We start from the raw sequence: 19,814 nt of genomic DNA, 5'->3' as shown, positions 1-19,814 counted from the left end.
TAGAAGAGATGGTGGCTCACCCCGTGGCGGAGCAAACTCTGTTTCTAGCTCCACTACTCATGAGTCATTTCTCTTCTCCGTACCTCAGTTTTCTTACCTGTGAAATAAAGGAGACCGGATCTCAAAGTTTCTTGTGGCTTGGGCTCTTAGTAAAGAGATCCATTTTTCAATTTGGTTACACTTTAATATAATCTAAATGCCAAGGTGCTCTCTATCCTTGGAAAACAAAGAAAAAGTATGAGCAAGGACTTATGGGTGGAATTGGGTTTTTTTTCCTTCTTTAGAACCACCATCACACAAAGTAGATTAAGCTTTTTCCTCTTGTTGAGTGGGGCCATTTTCTCCCAATGACTCAGTGGAATTACAGTAACTTCTGTTGAAACACAGGATCAAAATGTAAGGAGTCCAGGTACAAGCCTGGATGATTTTTGTACTAGAAGGGGGGGGCAAAGAAAATTGTCTGATTTATGTTCATATCTCACATCTGGTATGCCAGCACTGGCCATTTTGGTTCAGAGTATTTTCATTTTGTAACCAAAACATGAAAAATTCAATTCAAAAATGAACCAAGAAGTATTATTGGAATGCAGTGGAAACGTTGGGATCCTTTGAAAGTTTGTATTTGGAACTCCTAATTGACCCATCTTTGTAGAAACTGTCATGTCCTAGAGTGCCTACTTTAAATGATGGCTAACTTTGACCTTGAAAATCTGTCTTTCTTCAGCTTGGCTTCTTAGACTTCTTCCTATACCTCAAAATGTATTCCTATTCACACAGCTGTGATGGCTGTTCTGTGAGGGGAGGTGGTATCTTTGCCTTTTACCATCCACACATCCACAAGTGAATTAAGTGTTCTTCATTTATTTTCACATTTCTCTCTGTCTCATCCGAGGGCCATCATCACTGTCAAGTATTCAAATAGGATGTTTTCCAGTCATTGCATTCCTTTCTTGTAACCTATCCCAGCTGCCCACCCTGGTAATCTCTTTGCTGACCAGACCACACTCAGCCACCGCCCCCTCCTCTGTGGATATTCTGACCTCCTGAAACCTTGCCCTAAGTGATTTAATCCACTTGTAATTCACAGAATCTTGGAACCATTGCATGAGGCTGAACTGTCTTGATCAGTAAGTTAGCTGGTACAAATATACATAGCCCACTATATTGAGTTGACCCTTGACCCCAAACTGATTGTCTGTCCCAGCCTTGGCCCACTCTGCGGCTGCCACTTTTGTTCCTCTGCTCCTCCTTCTCTAGCAGTAATCAAATAGACATCATCCTTGGTTCTAAAAGAGTATTCCGATTGATCTCTCTATGCATGACTCCACTTTGGAAGATGGAGAGAGACTTCCCAGACCAAAAATACCTTGTCTCCTCTAGAGGACAGGAACTGTCTTGCTTTTGTATTTGTGTTCCTGTCCTTGCACAGTATTTGGTGCATAGTAAACAATAAGTGCTTTTTTCGTTCATTCATTTTAAATCTCTTTGTTAACAAAAGCTGTCGTCTTCCTGGAGTAATTTTCCCGGTAGGAATATTTGTTAGAATATAATCATAAATCTTCCTTACTTATTTCACAAATGAGAAAACTGAGGACCAGAAACCTTAGAGGTCATTTAGTTCAGTCTCATGTTTTATAGATGAAAACCCAAGGCCCAGAGAAGGGAGAACCTTCACTCAGGGGTCCACCAAGCATCAAGTGAAAAAGCAGGGGTAAGAGCCCAGGTGCTGGCTCTGATCCCAAGCCAGCCCCATTTCTGCCACTCTGTTCTTTTAGCAGATTTTGGAAATGAATTTGTATAGTCCTTTCTGAAGGAATATTGAGTTAGGGGAGCATCTTTGGTTCTTCTCTGCAAGCTGTCTGCCTTATTAGAAAAGATACTTTGGGAAAAGGGGAGCAGTGTCCTCTTGCCCTTGAGCAATCCATGTGTAACCCTGAAGGGATTTTGTTTTCCTTCCCACTAATGGTGGTATCAGCAATAAAGCCTAATCATCCTGTGGTGGGGAATCCATTTTGTCATGTATGCCTTTTTCTTTCCTGCCCAAAGATGGCTTGGCTGTGTTTTTAAGAGGTCATAGGATCAGCTCTTAGAGGCTAGTTAGTCCAGTCCCCTAATTTTTACAATTAAGGAAGTCAAAATCCAGAGAAGAGGTGATTTGCCTAAGGGTCACACACAAGTAGCCAGGGGCAAAGTGAGGATTTGAATCCAGGGCTTTGCCCCACTTAGAGCTCTTTCTCCTCCCCACACTGCAGGCCTGCCAAAGTGGGCACAAGGGAGTAGGTGGGTCATAAATATTTGTTGAATGAGCAAATGGTTACAAAAGGTAACTTTTTTATCATTGAGTTTTGCATTTCTGTGGCCCTGTGATATTTTTGTTGCTTTCAGTTTAATCAAGTATGAGCAGGTCAATTTAGGCAGAGGCACCCTGGATCTCTAATCAGAAGTTAACATTTTACTCTGCCACTTCTTATCTGTGTGGCCTTGGTGATGTGAAGTCACTGGTGTGCTCCTCCCCAGGGACTCTCAGTGGGAGGAGAGCACTGCTCCTCGCTCAGTGTTTCCATCTGGAGGGTTTGGCCACCAGCCCCTCACCGGCACTGTTGGAGAGGGCATTCTTAGTCAGGGGTCCTAAAAACTTTGAGATCAGGGTGCCCACACAGACACCCACCCAGCTGGCCGTGCCTGTTCTGTTTGCTGCACTGAAAACTTCCAAGAGTTCAATGGGCCAGGAGTGTTTTTTGCTAAATACCAGGTAGCTGTTTGGGGGGAATGGTATCACTGTGTTCGTTTTACTGATGAGGAAGGTGCCCTAAGAATGGTCACATTGACCTCCAAGGGCTAAGGACTCAGCCACCTCTCCCCAGGTTTGTGCAGCAATTGTCTCAAGAGGCTTCACGTTGCTCCTTACGCCTCTGCATCAGCAGCCCACGTCTCAGGAACTTCTGTGGAGAACATGCTGATCAGGCAACAGTAACTAGTGCTGGGGCTACCCAGTTTTAGAGGCAGTGTATGAAGTAGACAGGACATGATGGAGGCTGGGCCATGCCTCCTGGTGTTGTGTAAGCGTCATCTCTCAGGTCCCAACCAGTGGGATATCTAGTTTGTTGGAAGCAATATGATATGGTGAAAGGAACAGCAGAATTTGAGTCAGAAATCTGTTACCAGATCTAGCCCCGAAATGTCCTATTTGTGTTAGTGGGCAAGTCACTTCTTTCTTTGAACCTCAGTTTCCTCCTCTGTAAAATCCTTTTACTGTCTCCCTTCTAGAGTTGCTGTGAAGAAACCATTTTGTAAACCTTAAAGCCTTATAGATTTTTGAGTTACTGTTATTAATTCAGAGCATATCCAAACTGGCTTTATCACGCACATCTCAAAGGATTTCCCCTCCCCCTTCGTTTTAAAAATAGCTTAGGTTTTGTGGCACTTGCCCTGAGGGCCTCGGCCCCATTAGAAGGGATCTGCAGCTTGGGAAGGTGTATGATTTCTCTCTGGACACAGCTGATCGGATGTGCACCTGGCCTGGAAGTAGTTAGTTTAATTAAACTCAGAGCATACATACCTGCTTTACAAACTTGAGGGAAGTTTATGATTACATGGATACAACAGAACCCTTGTTGATTGCCCTCTGAGTCGTAGTATGGCCATTTTCATTTTCTTTTCTCAGTTTGTCTTCCCTTTGTCCTGCTTCTTCCTGTTCTCCCACTTGACAGAAACAGGCCGCCCTCTCCTGCCCTCATACTTCTTAACGGCAGAGTCATTCAGACTGAGAACAGCTGAAGTTGGGGGACTAGTGTCTGAGGGCATCTGGGAGGAGGAGGGGGAACTATTGTTTCCTTGCTCAAGAACTACGGGCAACATATCAGTAAAGAATCTGTCAGCACAGCGGGATGATGGTTGCTCTTAAATGCTCTCCCAGGGGTTCCTAATACTGTCCCACATGGACAGATGCTTTCCTTTTGGAGCCTTCATGACGATGGCCCTCAGACTGGGTAGAAAGAACTGGAATAAAACAAACTCCTTTTTTAGAATGCTCATTTAAGGACAATCACCCCCTTTCACTGAGTTAATTAACCACTGTGAAGGAGGGAGAGAGGCAATTTATGTTGTAGTGTTGCTAGGCAGTCCTACAGTAAGATAAGCCCCCCCTTCGCTGGAACTCCAACCCTTCCCTGATAGTCTGTCTTATTCCTCTGACCTCTTCTTTAGGCTGACTCTGAATAGGGATCCCCAGCAGCCCTGAGGAGTACCAGTACACAGCTGGAAGCCCTGACTAAGGGGAAAATCAAGCTTTAGAGAGTCTGGATGGAGATAGAAGCGTACAGTTCTTGGGGTGTGTGTGTTCATTCCGTGTTTTCTTTCACAACGTGACTAATATGGAAATATGTTTTGCATGATTGCGCATATATAACCTATACCAAATTGCTTACCTTCTCAGGGAGGACGGGAGAGAATTTGGAACTCAAAATTTCAAAAAATGCATGTTAAAAATTGTTTTTACATGTAATTGGGAGAAAATTAAAATGTTATTTTAAAAGAGAGAGAAAAAATCAGTCATTAAGAACTTTGTATGTATGAGGCTCTGTGCCAAGAAGTGGACCTGCTAAGAAAGGTAAAAATAGGCCCTACTCTTAAGGAGCTCCCCTTGTGGCAATGGAAACAACGCAGAAATAATGAAGAGGAGATGTTGGAGTAGAGGGGAGGTTAGCTCCAAAGGGTAGGCACTGGCAGATGAGCAGACAGGGAAAACCCTGCTTAAGGTGACATTGTACCTTAGATTTGAAGGAAGGAGACTAGATTAGCTAAGAAATGGAGCTGAGGAGGGAGAATATTGAAAGCATGGTGATCTGAGGCATTGTAAGATGCAGAAAGCCAGAGTACTGCACAGCTGGTCCCTTCCTCTCCCTTTCTCCACTCCCCTTGTGAGGACAGCAAAGCTTACCTGACATAGAATACTCTAGCTCCGTGCCTCTGCCCTGCTCTTCCCCCTCCTCGCTCTTGTTTCTCTGGCAGCCTTCAGGACTCAGCCCAAGCACCACATCTACAGGAGGACTTTACCAGCACCCTTAGCTCTTAGTAACATCCTTTGAAGGTAATTTTCCAATATGCTTCGTACATATTTTGTACATCCCAGGTGATTTTAATATTTGTCTACCCCATTAGAACATGACTTCCTTGAAGGCAGGGATTGGTTTTGCCATCATCAGTATCCCCAAGTCTTAGTACAGTCCCTGGCACTGAAGTATTTGATAAATACTTGTTTACTTGACTGGTTGTAGGAAACCCTCCACGGTCATAGGAGAAGAAGAGAGGACTTTGGGAAAAGATGATGAATTCTGTTTTGGACCCATTGAGACTGTTCTGCCTGCAGGACTTCCCCAAACCAGTTGGTGGTGCTGGAGCTTAGGAGAGAGAACAGGGCTGGATACACATGTCTAGGAATCATCTGTGTAGAAGTGATCATTGAACCCATAGGGCCCAGCAAGGTCACCAAGGGGGAGAATGTGCGATGAGAAGAGAAGAGGGCCTGGACTGGACCTTAGGGCAGACCCCGTGAGTAGTGAACATTAGATGAACAGAGAACTAGCAGAGGAGACTGCAAAGTAGTCAGACAGGTAGGAGGAGAACCACAAGAGTAATATTACAAGAGCTTGGGAAGAAGAAAGTAAGAGAGGTGCAGGGTTTGTATTTAACCTGGAAACAGCCCTGTGCATTCTCTACTGGATCTGTTTAATTCAACAAACATTAAATGCCTTCCACCTGAGAGCACTGGCCTAGGCACTAGATGGGGATGGAGATAAGAGCGTTCTTGGGCATGGAAAACTTCCCTTCTAGAAGAGAAGAGAAGACAGATGATGGTAATTACAGCTGGCATTCACAGAATGCTTGAAGGCTTCTGAGGTACTTCATGTATATATTGTATCATTGGATAACCACACAGATATTCAAATGCAAAATTGATCATAATTGTTTAAGATGGTATCACAGTCCATTGTAGGAAGGTTCCTAGGAGAAAACTACAGGCTAGGTTCCCGGGGAACGTGTCTAGTTACAATTTACAGAGGCAGAGGATATTGGCTAGAGAGCTAACTAGGAAAATGAGGCTTCTGGCCTCCAGCATTTAGCATAGTGCCTGCACAGAGTGGGTGCTTAATAAATGTTGATGGGTTATTGATTGATTGAAAGTGAAATAAACTTGCCATCTTTGTTAATAGAGATATTCTTTCTGTTCTGCTCAACAAAGCCAAAATAACTTTTAGACTTTTCACTTTTCTTTCAAAGAGAGACCCCTGCTGGCTACCAGTGGCATTTCTATCTCTGGAGTGCTTGGAGAGGAAAGGGGTGCAGACCTGTTTTCCATACCATGTTTTCATGACTATTACTCATCAGAATATATGCATCAGGGTGAATAGAGTCTGTTTTTGATCCTGATCTCTCTTAACGATGGGCACTCGGCCAGTGTTCAGATCAAAAGAGCATGTGTTCATTTGGCCTTTAAAAAAAATTTCCAAGGTACAAAGGATACAATCTTTGAAAACTCGGGCTCCATGGATTAGATTATCCATGGATCCTGACTGGGGGGTAGGGGTGTGTGTGTGTGTATGTGTGTGTGTGTAGAGTTCATCTCAAGTTTCTTTTTCCTGGTTGAATAATTTTTTTTCAACATTAATAACTAATGGAGATGAGGAAGAGACAAAATAGAACCATATGGATACATAAACACCAACCTCACTTGTGGCCGGAAACTTCTGATTTGTATTTCTTTTCATGGGATCGGCTTTTGGTTCAGATAGGAGAAAAGCATTTGATTTCTACAATAGCAGGAAGAACAGGATGGAGGATTGTCAGTTTCTTAAAGAAGAGGTGTCTCATGGTGCCCTGGGAGATTCTCAGGATTTGGAGTCAGAAAATGTAGATTCAAATCCTGACCTTGCTGACACTCACTTAGATGTGTGACCTGGGTCCAGTCATGTAACCTCTGATTCCTTAGCTGTAAAAACTAGATGTTCTGTCTCTAAGGTCTCTTTCAGTCCTACTTCTGTATAGGTGTTGTGATCCCTGTCCTAGATTTCAAATGTGTTCTTCTGGGAGAAGAGGGAAGAAAAGAAGACTGCAGCTTTAGAGCTGGGCAGGACCTTAAGAGTTCATTAAGTTTGACCTCTTCATTTGTACAGAGTAAGAAACTGAGGCCGAGAGATTGTGTCTCACAACTAGTAAGTGACTGAGGTGGAATTTGAACCCAGGTCTTCCCATCCATCCCTCTATCACTACATCATGCTGCTGCCCACAGAGGAAGTGCTTAATAAATGCTGGTTGAATTGCATTTTTTGAAACATTAACCAGATCTAGTCCCCATCATCAGCAACTGTTTATTCAGTGTCTTTTATATACAAGACACTTTGATTTTTAAGCAAAAACAAGACGCTCCATCTCTTTGTTCGTTTTCTCTGACTGTCCCCAATTGCTCTCCCTCCTCATCTCTGCCTCCTGCTTCCTTCAGATTCCAGTGAGAATCTGCCCTTCCACAGGAAGCTTCCCCAATACTTCTTAATTCTAGGGCCTTCCCTCTTAATCATTTCCTCTTTGTCTTGTATAGAGCTTGTTTGTTCTTAGGTGTTTACATTTTCTTTCCCATTGCATTCTAAGCTCTTTGAGGACAGGGACTGACTTTTGCCTTTCTTTGTATTCCTAGCATTTAGCACAGTCTCAGGTGCATAGGTATTGGGCACTTAACAGTGTTTATTAACTGACTGGGAATGATATTAAAAGAATTCTTGTACAAGTATTGGTTGAAGCCGGTGGCTAGAAGACACTGGGGTGGGATGCTGTGGTAGCTGTTCTAGGTCCCGTTGGAGACTATTTTTCACAGTCTCACACACACACACACACACACACACACACACGACAAATATGGGGGAGAATTTGAGCCATTTATGGGAGAGTTATGAAGTGATAGGAGAATTTACTGCTAAGCGAGACATGGCAGAAAAACTTTCCTCAAAGAAATGCTATTTGAGTTAGGCTTTCAGTAATAGGGTTTCTGGACCTAGGGGATGGCATGGAAACAGATTAAGTGAAAAGTAGTGAGTAGTCCTAGGCTGTAAAGCCATTTGGGTTTAACTCCCTGCTTTAATAGAGGAGGTACACAGTGGGTCTGTGGCTCTTCTGACACCATGTATAGGTAGCAGTAAATATCACATCAGGATTTAAGCTCAGGGGCCTTTAGCTTCAAAACCCACTGTTCTTTCCTCTCTCTCATGTTGAGTCTCTTCTTGTACTTTGCTGCTTCTTGTCTAGTTTGGCAGATTCAGAAGAAAATAATATGCAGTGAGTTTGAGGAGGGGTTGTCTCCAGTTAGAACCAGAAGAGATGTTGCAGATTAGCCAGACGCAGCTAAGTGACTTCTGCAAGCTCGCCTAGGTAGAAAGAGACAGAACTTGGACTTGACTGCAGACTCTTCTTCTCTTTTCACTGCCCTCTCTCACTATCTCCTCCAGATTGCAGAGGCCTTGAAAGGCCAGGCTTCTGGAGTGTAGACTTTCTGGAAAGGCAGCAGGGATTTACCAGGTATTGAAGGGCTCTGAGAGAGGAGTGATCTGGCCACAGCCATGCGTTAAGAGAAGCAGCCTCGCAGCTGGGCAGAGCAGGGGAGATTTGGAAAGGCAAAGAAGGCATGAATATAGAAAGAATGAGATTAAAAGCTAACAGCAGCAACAGAATGATGTCAAGGCATTCTCTAAGCGACTGTGAAATAAATTGTGTGAATAGGAATTGTATAGGCAGGTAGAGGAGAGATTACATTAGTCTGGTCAGAAAGGCTTCAGAGCAGGTATACCATTTGAGCTGAGTCCTGAAGAAAAACTTAAATTCTTATAACTCTTTACATTTTAAGAAGCATTTTCCTTGAAAACAGCACTCATCTACAGGACAGGCGTTATTATCCCCATTTTAGAGACGAGAATGCTGAAGCTCCCAGGGAGGTTAATGTGACTTTCCCAAGTAAGTGGTGACGTTGGGACTGGAAGTACTATCTTCTTTCTCAAGTTCTGATTTTTTTTGTCCTGTACCATGTTACCTCATGCCCTGAAGTCTGAATAAGATTTGGGTGGGTCAAGGGTAGAGGGGGCGGCATTCTGAGAAAGCCTGCGTCTGCGTCCAGCCTGTTCAGAGGGAAAGAGGAGATTAGACTGTGACCACTAACCCCACAGGGCAGCAGGCATGGCCCAGCTCTGGAGGTGGAACTCTCTAGGCCAACCTTGTCATTCCCCATGACTCGGAGAATGTTATTATTCCAAAGCAGATGCATCTTTGATCCAAGTAAGCAGAACTGATGGAGTGCAATCCAATCCACAAACATTGTTACAAAGGGCATCTGCTCAGGTAACAGTAAACCAGCAGCCGTGTCAAATCATGAATGTTTGTGAGCAGAGCAAATCACGATAACATGTAGGACTTGGGGGTTGCATGTGTGGTTTCTCCACCTTTTAGGACATTGCCAAAAAGTCTGGGAGGCAGATTAAGTTACCATCCTTCTGATGCTGGTTAGTGCATTGCTGAGAAATTCTGAAATACAGAATAGTTCCGTCTAGAATCAGCCAGCAAACCTGGCCATTGCTGGATACCACATGTCTGCCATTCCCTGCGTTGTGCTTGATAGGAGGATGTCTGGTCTGCTTGAGAAAATGTAACTCCTGAGCCCAGATGCCAGTGGGGCTCCCCTCTGCCCAGGCCATCAGTGCTTCACAGACACTAACCTACAAATTACACATATTATCTTGTGAGGCAGACAAGATAGGTTTTAATTCTGAGGACCTTCATTAATCCTTTACTGCATGCAAGGTAATATGCTGGATCTTGGAGATCCAGAGGTAAAGATGACCCTGACCCTGCTTTCAAGAAACTTAACAATCAAATAAGAGAAGGACAAGGATACAAAAGATACAAGGAAGAAGAAGATAAGGAGATAAGTGAACAGAAAAGATTCAGGTTAAGTGTAGGAAGATATTTTAAGGGCAGAGGGGTAGAGGGATGGGAGAGGAGCAGTCTGCTTTTCAAAGCACTTTGACCTTATGCAGAACTAGAACATGGTAGTGAAGGAAGCCCTAGAGGTTCACCAATCCAGCCATGGCATTTGACTGATATGGAAACTAAGAATTCAGGAAAGTGAGGGGAGCTTACAGAGTCAGAGTCAGAGATAGGGTTAGGGTTAGTAGGCTCTGTTTATAGTACCATAGATACCTTCAATCAATGAACATTTATAAATGTAAAGTCTTAAGTTGAGCTTTTAAAAAATCAACTTCAGAGGCCTGAGCTTTGGGAAGCATGGCTCAACAGCAGTTGAGAATATATGAGAATAATCTTGGAGCTTTTGTGGACTTCAAGCTAAGTATGTGTCAGGGCTCTAACATGGCAGCCAGAAAAAGCTCCTGCCATCTTAGGTTACAAGAAGGGCGTAATGTACACAATAAGGAAGATGGGAGTCCCATGGTGTCTGCCCTGGTCAGATCACATCTGAAGGTTTGCATTCAGTTCCAGGCAACACATTTTAGCAAAGATGTGGACAAATGGATAATGCTCAAAGAGAAGACAACCAGGATGGTGAGGGCACTGCTCCAAGTTCAGACAAGGAAATATCAGTTAGAGGAACTGAAAATGTGGAAGAGAGAGGACTTGGGGAAATACAACAGCTGTCCTTAAACAGTCTGTTGGAGGCAGGGGGAGCATCCTGTTTGATGTGACCCCAGTGGGTGAGACCAGGAGCAGTGGTGAATGCCAGCTATCTCTGAAGGACTTTAGTGATGAAAAACATTATTCATCCTCAGAGGCAGAACTGATGGCGTCTGAATACGGATTGGAGCATACTTTTTTTAAAGATTTTTTTTGTCTGTTTCCTTTCACACCATGACTATTATGGATGTTTTGCATCACCACACATGTATAACTTGCATCTTCTCAGCGGGGACCGCTGGGGAGGAAGGGAAAGAATTTGGAACTCAGAGTTTTCAAAACAAATGTTAAAAATTGTTTTTGTATGTAACTGGGGGGAAATAAAATACTAAAAAAAAAAAAAGAAAGAAAAAAGAGTAGGAGCAGTGGGGCAAAATGTCATGTATGGCTTCTGCCTCAGTTAGGCAAAACTTCCTAACAATAAGAACTATCCTGAAGTGGAACAGGTTGCCTAAGGGAGGTAGTCGATGCCCAATCACAGGAAGACTTCTACTGGTGGTTAGATATAACCACTTGTCAACAGCCTTGTAACAAACCACTCCTGTTCAGGGATGTGTTGGACGAGATGCCCAAGAAAGAATCTTTGACCTCACAGAAAATGCCAGTATTTTTGGCATCAGTCATTTTGTTCACAAATGGCCATACAGAACCTAAACTGACCAATATTTTGTGTTCGTCCACACTAGCCAGAATGTGCTTTTCAATACACATGCATAGTTTAAAATAAATTCTCAGTTGTTGACAGTGGTGTTGAGTTTAAGATTGTCTTTTTACAAAAAACCAAAACGTAAGCCTGGTGATGGTAAAATGATTTCACTTGTCCTAAAAATAAAATGAGTTTAATTCAGAAGTAAGGAGAAATGCCAACCCCAGCACAACTTTGAGGGGATGTTATGTGGAGCATTCCCAGGGCCAAGCTCAGAAGGAGTTTATTAATTAACAGATTGAGAAGGGCACATCATGACACCCTGCATCACACACGTCTGGTTAGCGTCATCATTAATACATGGTATTAGTGTCCGTCAAGCTTTAGTTTGTTGCTATTAATTTTGAAATAAACTGTTTGAGAGAGAACTTTCTTGAGAAAAGGAGTCAGTGAAATTAGTCAGATGCCATTAGTCATTTCCATTGCAAGACTGAAATCGTGGGCCAGACTCAGATTCAGAAGATAGCAAGGGGGGATGAGAAGAGTCATGGGGACAACCTCACTTTTCTGTGGCTGTTTAAGATTCCCAAAGCCATCATGCAAGTACAACTACCCCCATTTTGCAGATGTGTAGCATGTCTTGTCTGAAGTCCTAGAAGCCAGTAAGTTGCAGAGTGTGAATTCAAACTCGGACTTCTGATCTGAGCTTGGCAGGAGGAGCCAGAGCCTTATATTGACTTGGCCCTGTGGATCATGCAATGCCTTGTGATGGGAAATGTTGACAGTCTGAATCAACACCAAGTATGAACCCAGGAGAAAGTGAATAGACACATTGATGATATAAAATAAAATTTATGCAGACAATGGGCAGTCTCTTTCAAAAAGCTGTGCTGTCTCTTCTGAAATTTTCCAAAGTTGAAATTTGTATGCAAGGCAAGAAGAGTTGGGTGGAAGCTGAGGAGGAGTCCTTTGGGCTTGGGCATTGTAGGGGAAGGCAGTCATGTCAGGCCCACAGCTGGCATCCCTCCAAAGCTTTAAGGTCCCCAAAAGTCTTACTTTCCTTAAAGCAGCAGATCCTAAGAGAAGTATTCTCAGCCCACCTAGGTGATATTTTTGCATTGGGTTACATGGCTAAAATGCACCAGAGCTGGGATGAAAACGCAGGCCTCTTGGGTCCAAGTCCAAACCCTCTTTCCAACTTTCCAAAGGGAAGTCCTTGTTGTGTTTCCCTTTCTGCCTCTGTCACAAGCAGAAATGAGGGCCCTGTAGAAGCAATCCCACCAGTGAGTCACCCCTAAGATAAGGGAAGAAGGAAGCAGCTGTGATTAAGGCACCATTAAAAGCTACCTGTGTAGAGGATATGTATGATTTTATTAGCCAGCATGGTAATGCTTGGTCAGCTGCCTGGAAAGTATTGGATACTCCACCCAGCCTGGGAGCCTGTGGGAGTTCTCAGGCAGAGATGCTTGGTTTATTCTTCTGGCCGCCTTTTGGATTCCTGTGCATTTGAGGTGTTTACCCTATTCTCAGTCTTCAATAAGCATTTCACCCACCAGAGATATACGGTATGTGCTCAGTTTTATTAGGCCACACTAGTGACTTCCCAATTAAAATTGAGCTTGTTTTTGAGCAGAGACCATGTTCTACTGTGATTCAAGTCCAAGTTTCTTTATAGAGAAGACATGGCTGGTGTCAAAGATACATTTGTGGAAAAGACCAATCCTGTAGTTTGGGCACAATACCAAAAGACCAGATGTTCAACAGACTGACCACAATGTGGCCACTTTCCAGCTTCAAAGTGATGTGTGTCATTTTAACCCTTTCTGTTCTCTTTCTGCCTGGCAGGTCCCCAGCCTGTGTGAAGATCTTCTGTCCTCTGTCGATCAGCCCTTGAAAATTGCCAGAGATAAGGTGGTGGGAAAGGATTATCTTTTATGTGACTACAACAGAGATGGAGATTCCTATAGGTGAGTTTCTGCCCTAAATCCAGTCAGATTGGGCAGTGCCAACCTTTGAGCAGCTTGCCCCCATAACAAATCTGCAGGGTCAGACAGAGGTGGGGAAATTGAGGCTCCCTGAGGTTACATGAAGTTATTGAGTCTATATGAAATGACAAAAGGGGAGTTCACTTAACCATGCTCAGTCAAACTCAGTTTCCTCATCTGTTTCAATTGGAAGGGACACGAGATTATCTCTGGAGAAAGAAATAAGCTAGGAGCTAGGAGAAGAAGGCAGACTGGGGTAGTGGAAGGAGAAGCTAGGGCCCTTGGTTTTAGGGATCCAGAGTACCCTTTAACTCACCTGGGATAACATTTTGGGATCCCCTCCAGGCAGGAGGGGCAGAGGTCTTTCCTTCTCCTCCTTCATTCCCAGCCAAGTCCCTGGCCTCAAGGAGCCCTCAATTCAGATAGCTTTGGAATGATTCCAAAGTATATTGACATTTCATTGATTCTTCATAGCCTTGAATGCAGTTGATATAATAATGAGGATTTCTGGACAGGGGTACAGCTGTGTCTACGTATGTGGACAGACACCAGTTTATTTGACATGGATTTGACGTCAGTGCTCGGTGTATTGGCAGGTAGCACATTCTCAAGCAAAGGAAACGTACCTGATTTGGATCTTTTAAATGAACTAATTTAGTTTTTGACTTAAAAGTTATGGCTCTTATTCTACTTGACAATAATTTTTTGGTGTTTTTGTTATTTTTTTTTTTATCTCTGATTACTCAGTCACTGTTTTCCACATCTTTTGTCACCCTCCTACTCAATAAATTTCAGTATTTCCGTATCACCAGCAGAATCAGATGTTTGGTGTTCAAAGCCTTTCATAACTTACCTCCCTACACACCCTCCCACCCTTTTCTAGTCTTCCTACACCCTGCGGACTTCCTCCCCTCCCTGCCCCCCCTCCCCCACCCTTCTTGCTGTTCCATGAATAAGATATTCCACACCTCTATTTCTCAGCTTCAGGAATTTCCCCCAGCTGTTTCCAGTGCCTGGAATGCTCTCCCTCCTCCGCTCTGCACCCAGCCTCAAATCCTCCCTTCCACCGGAAGCCTTCCCCAGCACCTCTTGATTTGGATGCCTTTTCCCCGTTGATTCTCCTGTAGATCCCATCTGTTATTGCTTGTTGTCTACCCCGAGGGCAAGAATTGTATTTTGCCTCTCTTTGTATCCCAGACTCTTTTATTTATTTATTCTTAATTTATGCAATAAAACAAGCATCTCCATAACATAGTATAATAACAGAGATGAGTGCACATGAGACTGAGAATCTGCTGCACACAACTTTCTAGTGCACGTCAGAGTTGTCGTCTAAGTTCCTTTTTCTTCCCTCCCCGCCCTGCCCAGAAATGGCACGATTTATTTAACACTTTTATTGAAAGTTTTGAGTTCCCAAACTCCCTTTCTTCCTGAGACAGTGAGCAGCCGGATAGAGGCTGTGCATGCTCAGTCCTGTAAAAGATTTCCATGTCAGTCATTTTGTACAGGAAGGCCTGAACAGAAGAAGAAGAATGAAAGAGAGAAAAAGGAAGGAAGGAAGAAAAAAAGAGAAAGTGAGTTAGCATGGATAGCTTTCTTCCGTCTGTATTCAGTCAGCATCAGTTCTCTCTCTGGAGGCAAACAGTACACTTCATCATATGTCCCTGCATTGTCTTGGATCATTGTATTGGTGAGAATAACTAAGTCATTTATAGTTCTTCATTGAACAGTACTGCTGTTACTGTGTACAAATTCTCCTGGTTCTTCTCACTTTACTCTGAATCAGTTCATGTCAGTCTTCCCAGGTTTTTCAGAAACCATCCTGCTTGTTATTTCTTATAACATGATAACATTCTATTGCAATCATATACCACAGCTTATTTAGTCATTCCCCAATATCAATTGGGGTATCCCCTTGATTTCCAATTCTTAGCCACCACAAAAAGAGCTGCTGGAAGTATTTTTGTACAAATAGGTCTTTTTCCCCTTTTTTGGATATCTTTGGGATGTAGACCTAGCAGTGGTATTGCTGGATCAAAGAGTATGGCACAGCTTTATAGGCCTTTGGGCATAGTTTCAAATTGCTCTCCAGAATGGTTGGATCAGTCCATAACTCCACCAACAGTGCATTCATTATATCCCAGACTCTTAACAAATGCTTATCAACTGACTGACTAATAGGAACCTTATAAAGACATGTGGAACTATTTATTTTCATTAGTTTCATTTTTTGGACTTTTTTAGCTAAATCAAGCATTTTTATTAGTACTATTGCTTTTTAAGCCCCAGGCTTAATTTTTTTTTTCTGTACATGAACAGGTCTTGTCTTCCTGTTTGAATATGGGCCAGCTCATATACAGAGTTACCCATTTCTGACCTACAGATAGCAACATGTATACGCACATTTGCACATGTACGTTATCAGAAGCTTCTGTTAAAATCTCAATGACTTCACTGAGCAACAGCAATTGTTATAAAAAAAAAACTTAGCATTTTGCTTTAATGGCAAAATTCTCCAGTGCCTAGCCCTAGCAAGGATTTATATATAGATGTGAACCAAAGTATCCTCTTCAGGCCTCCCGATCAAAGTCCAAAGACAGCTCTTCTCAGACTGCACTCTTAGCACAATTAATTACTGATTGTGGACCATTGCAAGAACTGACCACTTAAAACAGTTTGCCCTCTCGGGCCTGCTGCCCTGTTTTGACTGTAATTGGAATGGCACAGCCAGCCCCAAGGTTTCATTAAGATATGGAAAGCCACCCAGAAAGCCACCTGAGTGTGTGTGACATCACGCTGAGTTTATGTGGGCCTACTCAGTGTCACTGAACTGTGATCTGATGTTGTGTTGTCTTGGACAGTCTCTCAAAGCCTCAGTTTACTCATCTATAAAACCCAACAGAGTGTGGGGGGGTGTTAAGAAAGGACTAGCACCTCTTGTGTGAGGACTGCTCACCCACATTTGGTGTCCACTTTCACTCAGCTCTCACCTGTAATTCCAGGAAGCCTTAGCATGAACAGCAGCCACACTCTAATAAACTGTCTCAGCAGACAGGCTAAATTACTGGGGTATCTACCCCAACCATGTGAAGACTTCGCAGAATGGGCGAATGAGAACAGTTTGTTTCAGTGGCCATGAAGGTGGCTGAAGTGGGTATTGTGCAGTGTTTAGAGCTTGGTCAGAGCACGAGATGCCATGGTTGTCTACAGTGCCCTGGGCCATCCCATTCATCCTGACTTTGGTCTTGCCATGGGACTTAAACTGTGCCTCACTTAAATCTAATTCACACATGAGTTGAGATATCTCTGTGCTGTCATTGGTCCTCTCCAAAATCAGAGGACAAACAACCCTGTGGAGATGCTGTGAGGAGAGTATTCTGTAAAGCATGAAGTCCTTTAGAAAAGGGGGTCACTGATGGTGTGATATCGGTCTGTGGCCTCATGGTGTCCACATGCCCATTGTAGGTTGTTCGTGACAGGTTCAGTTTGCGCACTCAGTGAGTGAGGGGTGTGACAGAATGCTGACTGGAGAGCTCTGAGTGACCTGGGGTATCAGGACGCTTCCCAAAACTGGGCCTAGGTTTTCTGCTGTGGGTGAGCATTTGAGCCCCCTCAACCACCAGGATCATCCATCAGCCCAGGATGGGCAGAATGACATCCCAGCCATGACCTAAAGCCTAGGAAGGAGAAAAGAGGGAAAGAAAGAGGAGAACAGAAGAATGACAGGAAAGAACAGCCAGACACAAAGAGAACCATTGGTTTCTTTAAAATTTTTATTTTTTTTTGGTTACATTTTAAGTTTCACACTGTCTCCCTTCCCCATATTAGAGAGGGCCAATTTTTGACACAGATTCATCAGTGCTATCTTTGGAGATGCAGAGCATCTTCTTTTATCGGTCTTTTGCAGTTGATATGAGTATTTATAATACTCAGAATAATTTAATTGTTCACAGTTGTTCTTTGTGAACGTTACTTTTACTGTATACAGTGTTCTCTTGGTTCTGCTCTTGATTGTTTCATACAAGTCTTCCCATGTTTTTCTAACATCAACCAGCTCATCGTTTCTTTCAGCACAGTGGTGTTCCATCACAGACGTATACCATACCTTGTTTAGCACTTTCTCAATTCTCCAGTTGATGAGCATGAACCATTGACTTCGAAAAGTAAAAAGGACTTTAGAGGTTATTTAACAGAACAACCTAGTGCTGTTACTGATTTGCTATATGATTGTAAAGACCCTTGTCTTTCCTGTTTTCAGCTTCACCTAGCAAAAGATAAGGGTTGAACTAGTTGCTAAAGCTCTTCCCAGTTCTGACATCTTGGGTTCTAAGGGCCCTCTCAGCTCTGACATCCTGGATTCTAAGGGCCCTCCCAGTTCTGACATCCTGTGTTCTAAGGGTCCTCCCAGCTCTGATAGTCTTTTCGAAGAAGCACCTAGGTCTTGGTGAGTTCTGCCCTCCTCAGATTTCCTCTAAGTTGGGATTCAGTTTTCTGAGCTATCTTTTCTCCTTGTTCTTCTTATGCTCTAAGCCTCAGACTAGAATTTCCTGAGCTCTGGGAGCTTTCTGAGAATCCCCTTGAAAGCATAGCACCATAGAAACCTCAGTCCATTCATGTTTTCTCATGACCTCTGACCTCAAGGAAGAGTCAAAGGGAGTCAAGCCCCAGTTTACAGTTTGGGCTTTTTTCCTGCTCCTTAGTGTCTCAGGCTGAACAGCAGAACTCCAGTCACTCACTGTATGTGTTCAGCCCTTTCAGCATAGGCCTTTATCTTGAAAGACTTCCCTTTCTTTTCCCCTTCATACTCTTCTCACCTTTTTCTTTTAACGTGAAAATTCTAGCTTTTGATGTAATAGCTTTGGACAGTAGAATCCTGTGGGGAGACCCTTACCATTTAAAGAAACAAAGTCACACCTTCCTTGCAGAGTTGGAGCAGCTGTCCTTTATATAGAGTCAGAATTTCTAGAGCCACAAGGAATAATCCAGCAGCACCCCTTTATTTTTACAATTTGAAATAATTCCTGAGTAAAAAATGAATTATCTGAAGTCGCACATTTTATTAGTGTCAAGGCTGGAATTAAACTCAGATCTTCTGCTTCCAGTTTGATGACTCTCCCTTTCCCACTATTTATATTCTTATATCATGACAGGAATACCTGGGAGTTCTCAGTTCTTTGTGGGGTCGACATGGCAAGGCAGAGAACATTGTCTTTTTATTTCTCCCCAGCCCTTAATAATAGCAGCTAGAACTATCCAGAAATAGGAGTTGCCTTGGGGGGGAGTAAGTATCATTACTTAAAGTCATAGGATTATAGATACTGACATTAAAAGGACCATTTGATATCATTTAATCCATTATACATTCCTTTGATATTTGATGAAACTGAGCCCCAGAGATGTAGACTGTCGCACTTACAGTCACACAGCTGATAAGTGACAGGGCTTGACCTTGAACCCTGTCCTCTGATCCCAAATCTAGTAACTCTGCTGGCTGGCCACTCAGAATTGGCAGAGAGGAAAGAGGCATCTTGGGGGGATGGGGGAAGATGTCAACCAGCTTCACATTTTTACTCCAGTGAAGTGGCTGTGATTTGGTGAGATGACCCTCGAGGTCCCTGCTAGCTCTGAGATTCTCTGATTTTTTTGATGAAAGACTTCAAGGCCTTTTGACTTTCTCCACACATTTCCATCTTAACTATGTTTGATAGTTTGCTTAAATGGAATCCTTATGGAATGGCTGTTGCCAACAACACTGTGTGAGACCTGTTAGCTGAAATAAAAAGCATTCTCAGGGAGGGAAATGAAAAGCCTGACTTTTGAAATCTAAGCGTTCTTGTCCATCTGTCTTGTTTCAGACAGCCTCGATTTAAGCTCTTAAATGTGTGCAGAGTGCCCCTTCCACTAAAAATATTTGGGGTAGTGTTAAGATTTTTTTTTCCAATTACAATTATGCCTGGCTCCAAGAATAGAGGCTTGAAATGTCCTGTTCTCTGAGCCAGGAGAAATGTAAGTTATAGGTTTCTTAAAAATTCCAGGCCCACTGTCTGCAAAAGAGATTGGATCATCTCGGTCTGTTGGATCATCTTGGTCTGATCAAACATCCTTTAAACAAAACCCATTGGGGATCCTCATTTTGTTTCCTTGCCCACCTCAGGAATCAGAAGAGGGCACTGTGCTAGAAATCTGGAGAACCACCCCAGGCTCTGACCCTGCCTTTTTTGGGCATGTTCACCATGCAGAGGGCATTTCCCTTCTAGGGCCTTTGATATTTCCTCTATAAAATAGAGGCAGCTAGGTGGCTCAGAGGATGGAGCACTGGGCCCTGGAGTCAGGAAGTCCTGAGTTCAGATCTAGGGGGTGTGACCCTGGGCAAGTCACTTAACTTCTGTCTCCCTTCCTTTCCTCATCTGTAAAATGGGGATAATAATAGCACCTACCTTCCAAGGTTGTTGTAACAG

At 43.3% G+C, this 19,814-nt stretch overlaps 1 protein-coding gene across 4 annotated transcripts in view; it reads left to right on the top strand.

Annotated features, from left to right (window-relative positions):
- The window catches only part of CAPZB (capping actin protein of muscle Z-line subunit beta), a 161,409-nt gene that overhangs the window by 93,168 nt on the left and 48,427 nt on the right, over nucleotides 1–19,814 (top strand). For all 4 annotated transcript variants that reach the window (XM_072609112.1, XM_072609111.1, XM_072609110.1 and 1 more), the window contains exon 3: nucleotides 13,217–13,338. In XM_072609112.1, coding sequence (XP_072465213.1) covers nucleotides 13,217–13,338 — 122 coding nt within the window. The remainder of the gene's footprint in view (nucleotides 1–13,216; nucleotides 13,339–19,814) is intronic.

The sequence above is a fragment of the Notamacropus eugenii genome, chromosome 5 (genome assembly GCF_028372415.1).
Source record: "Notamacropus eugenii isolate mMacEug1 chromosome 5, mMacEug1.pri_v2, whole genome shotgun sequence".
NCBI classification, from domain to species: domain Eukaryota; kingdom Metazoa; phylum Chordata; class Mammalia; order Diprotodontia; family Macropodidae; genus Notamacropus; species Notamacropus eugenii.
Note: the sequence above shows the minus strand (reverse complement) of the source record. Positions and strands in the feature narration are given on the sequence as shown.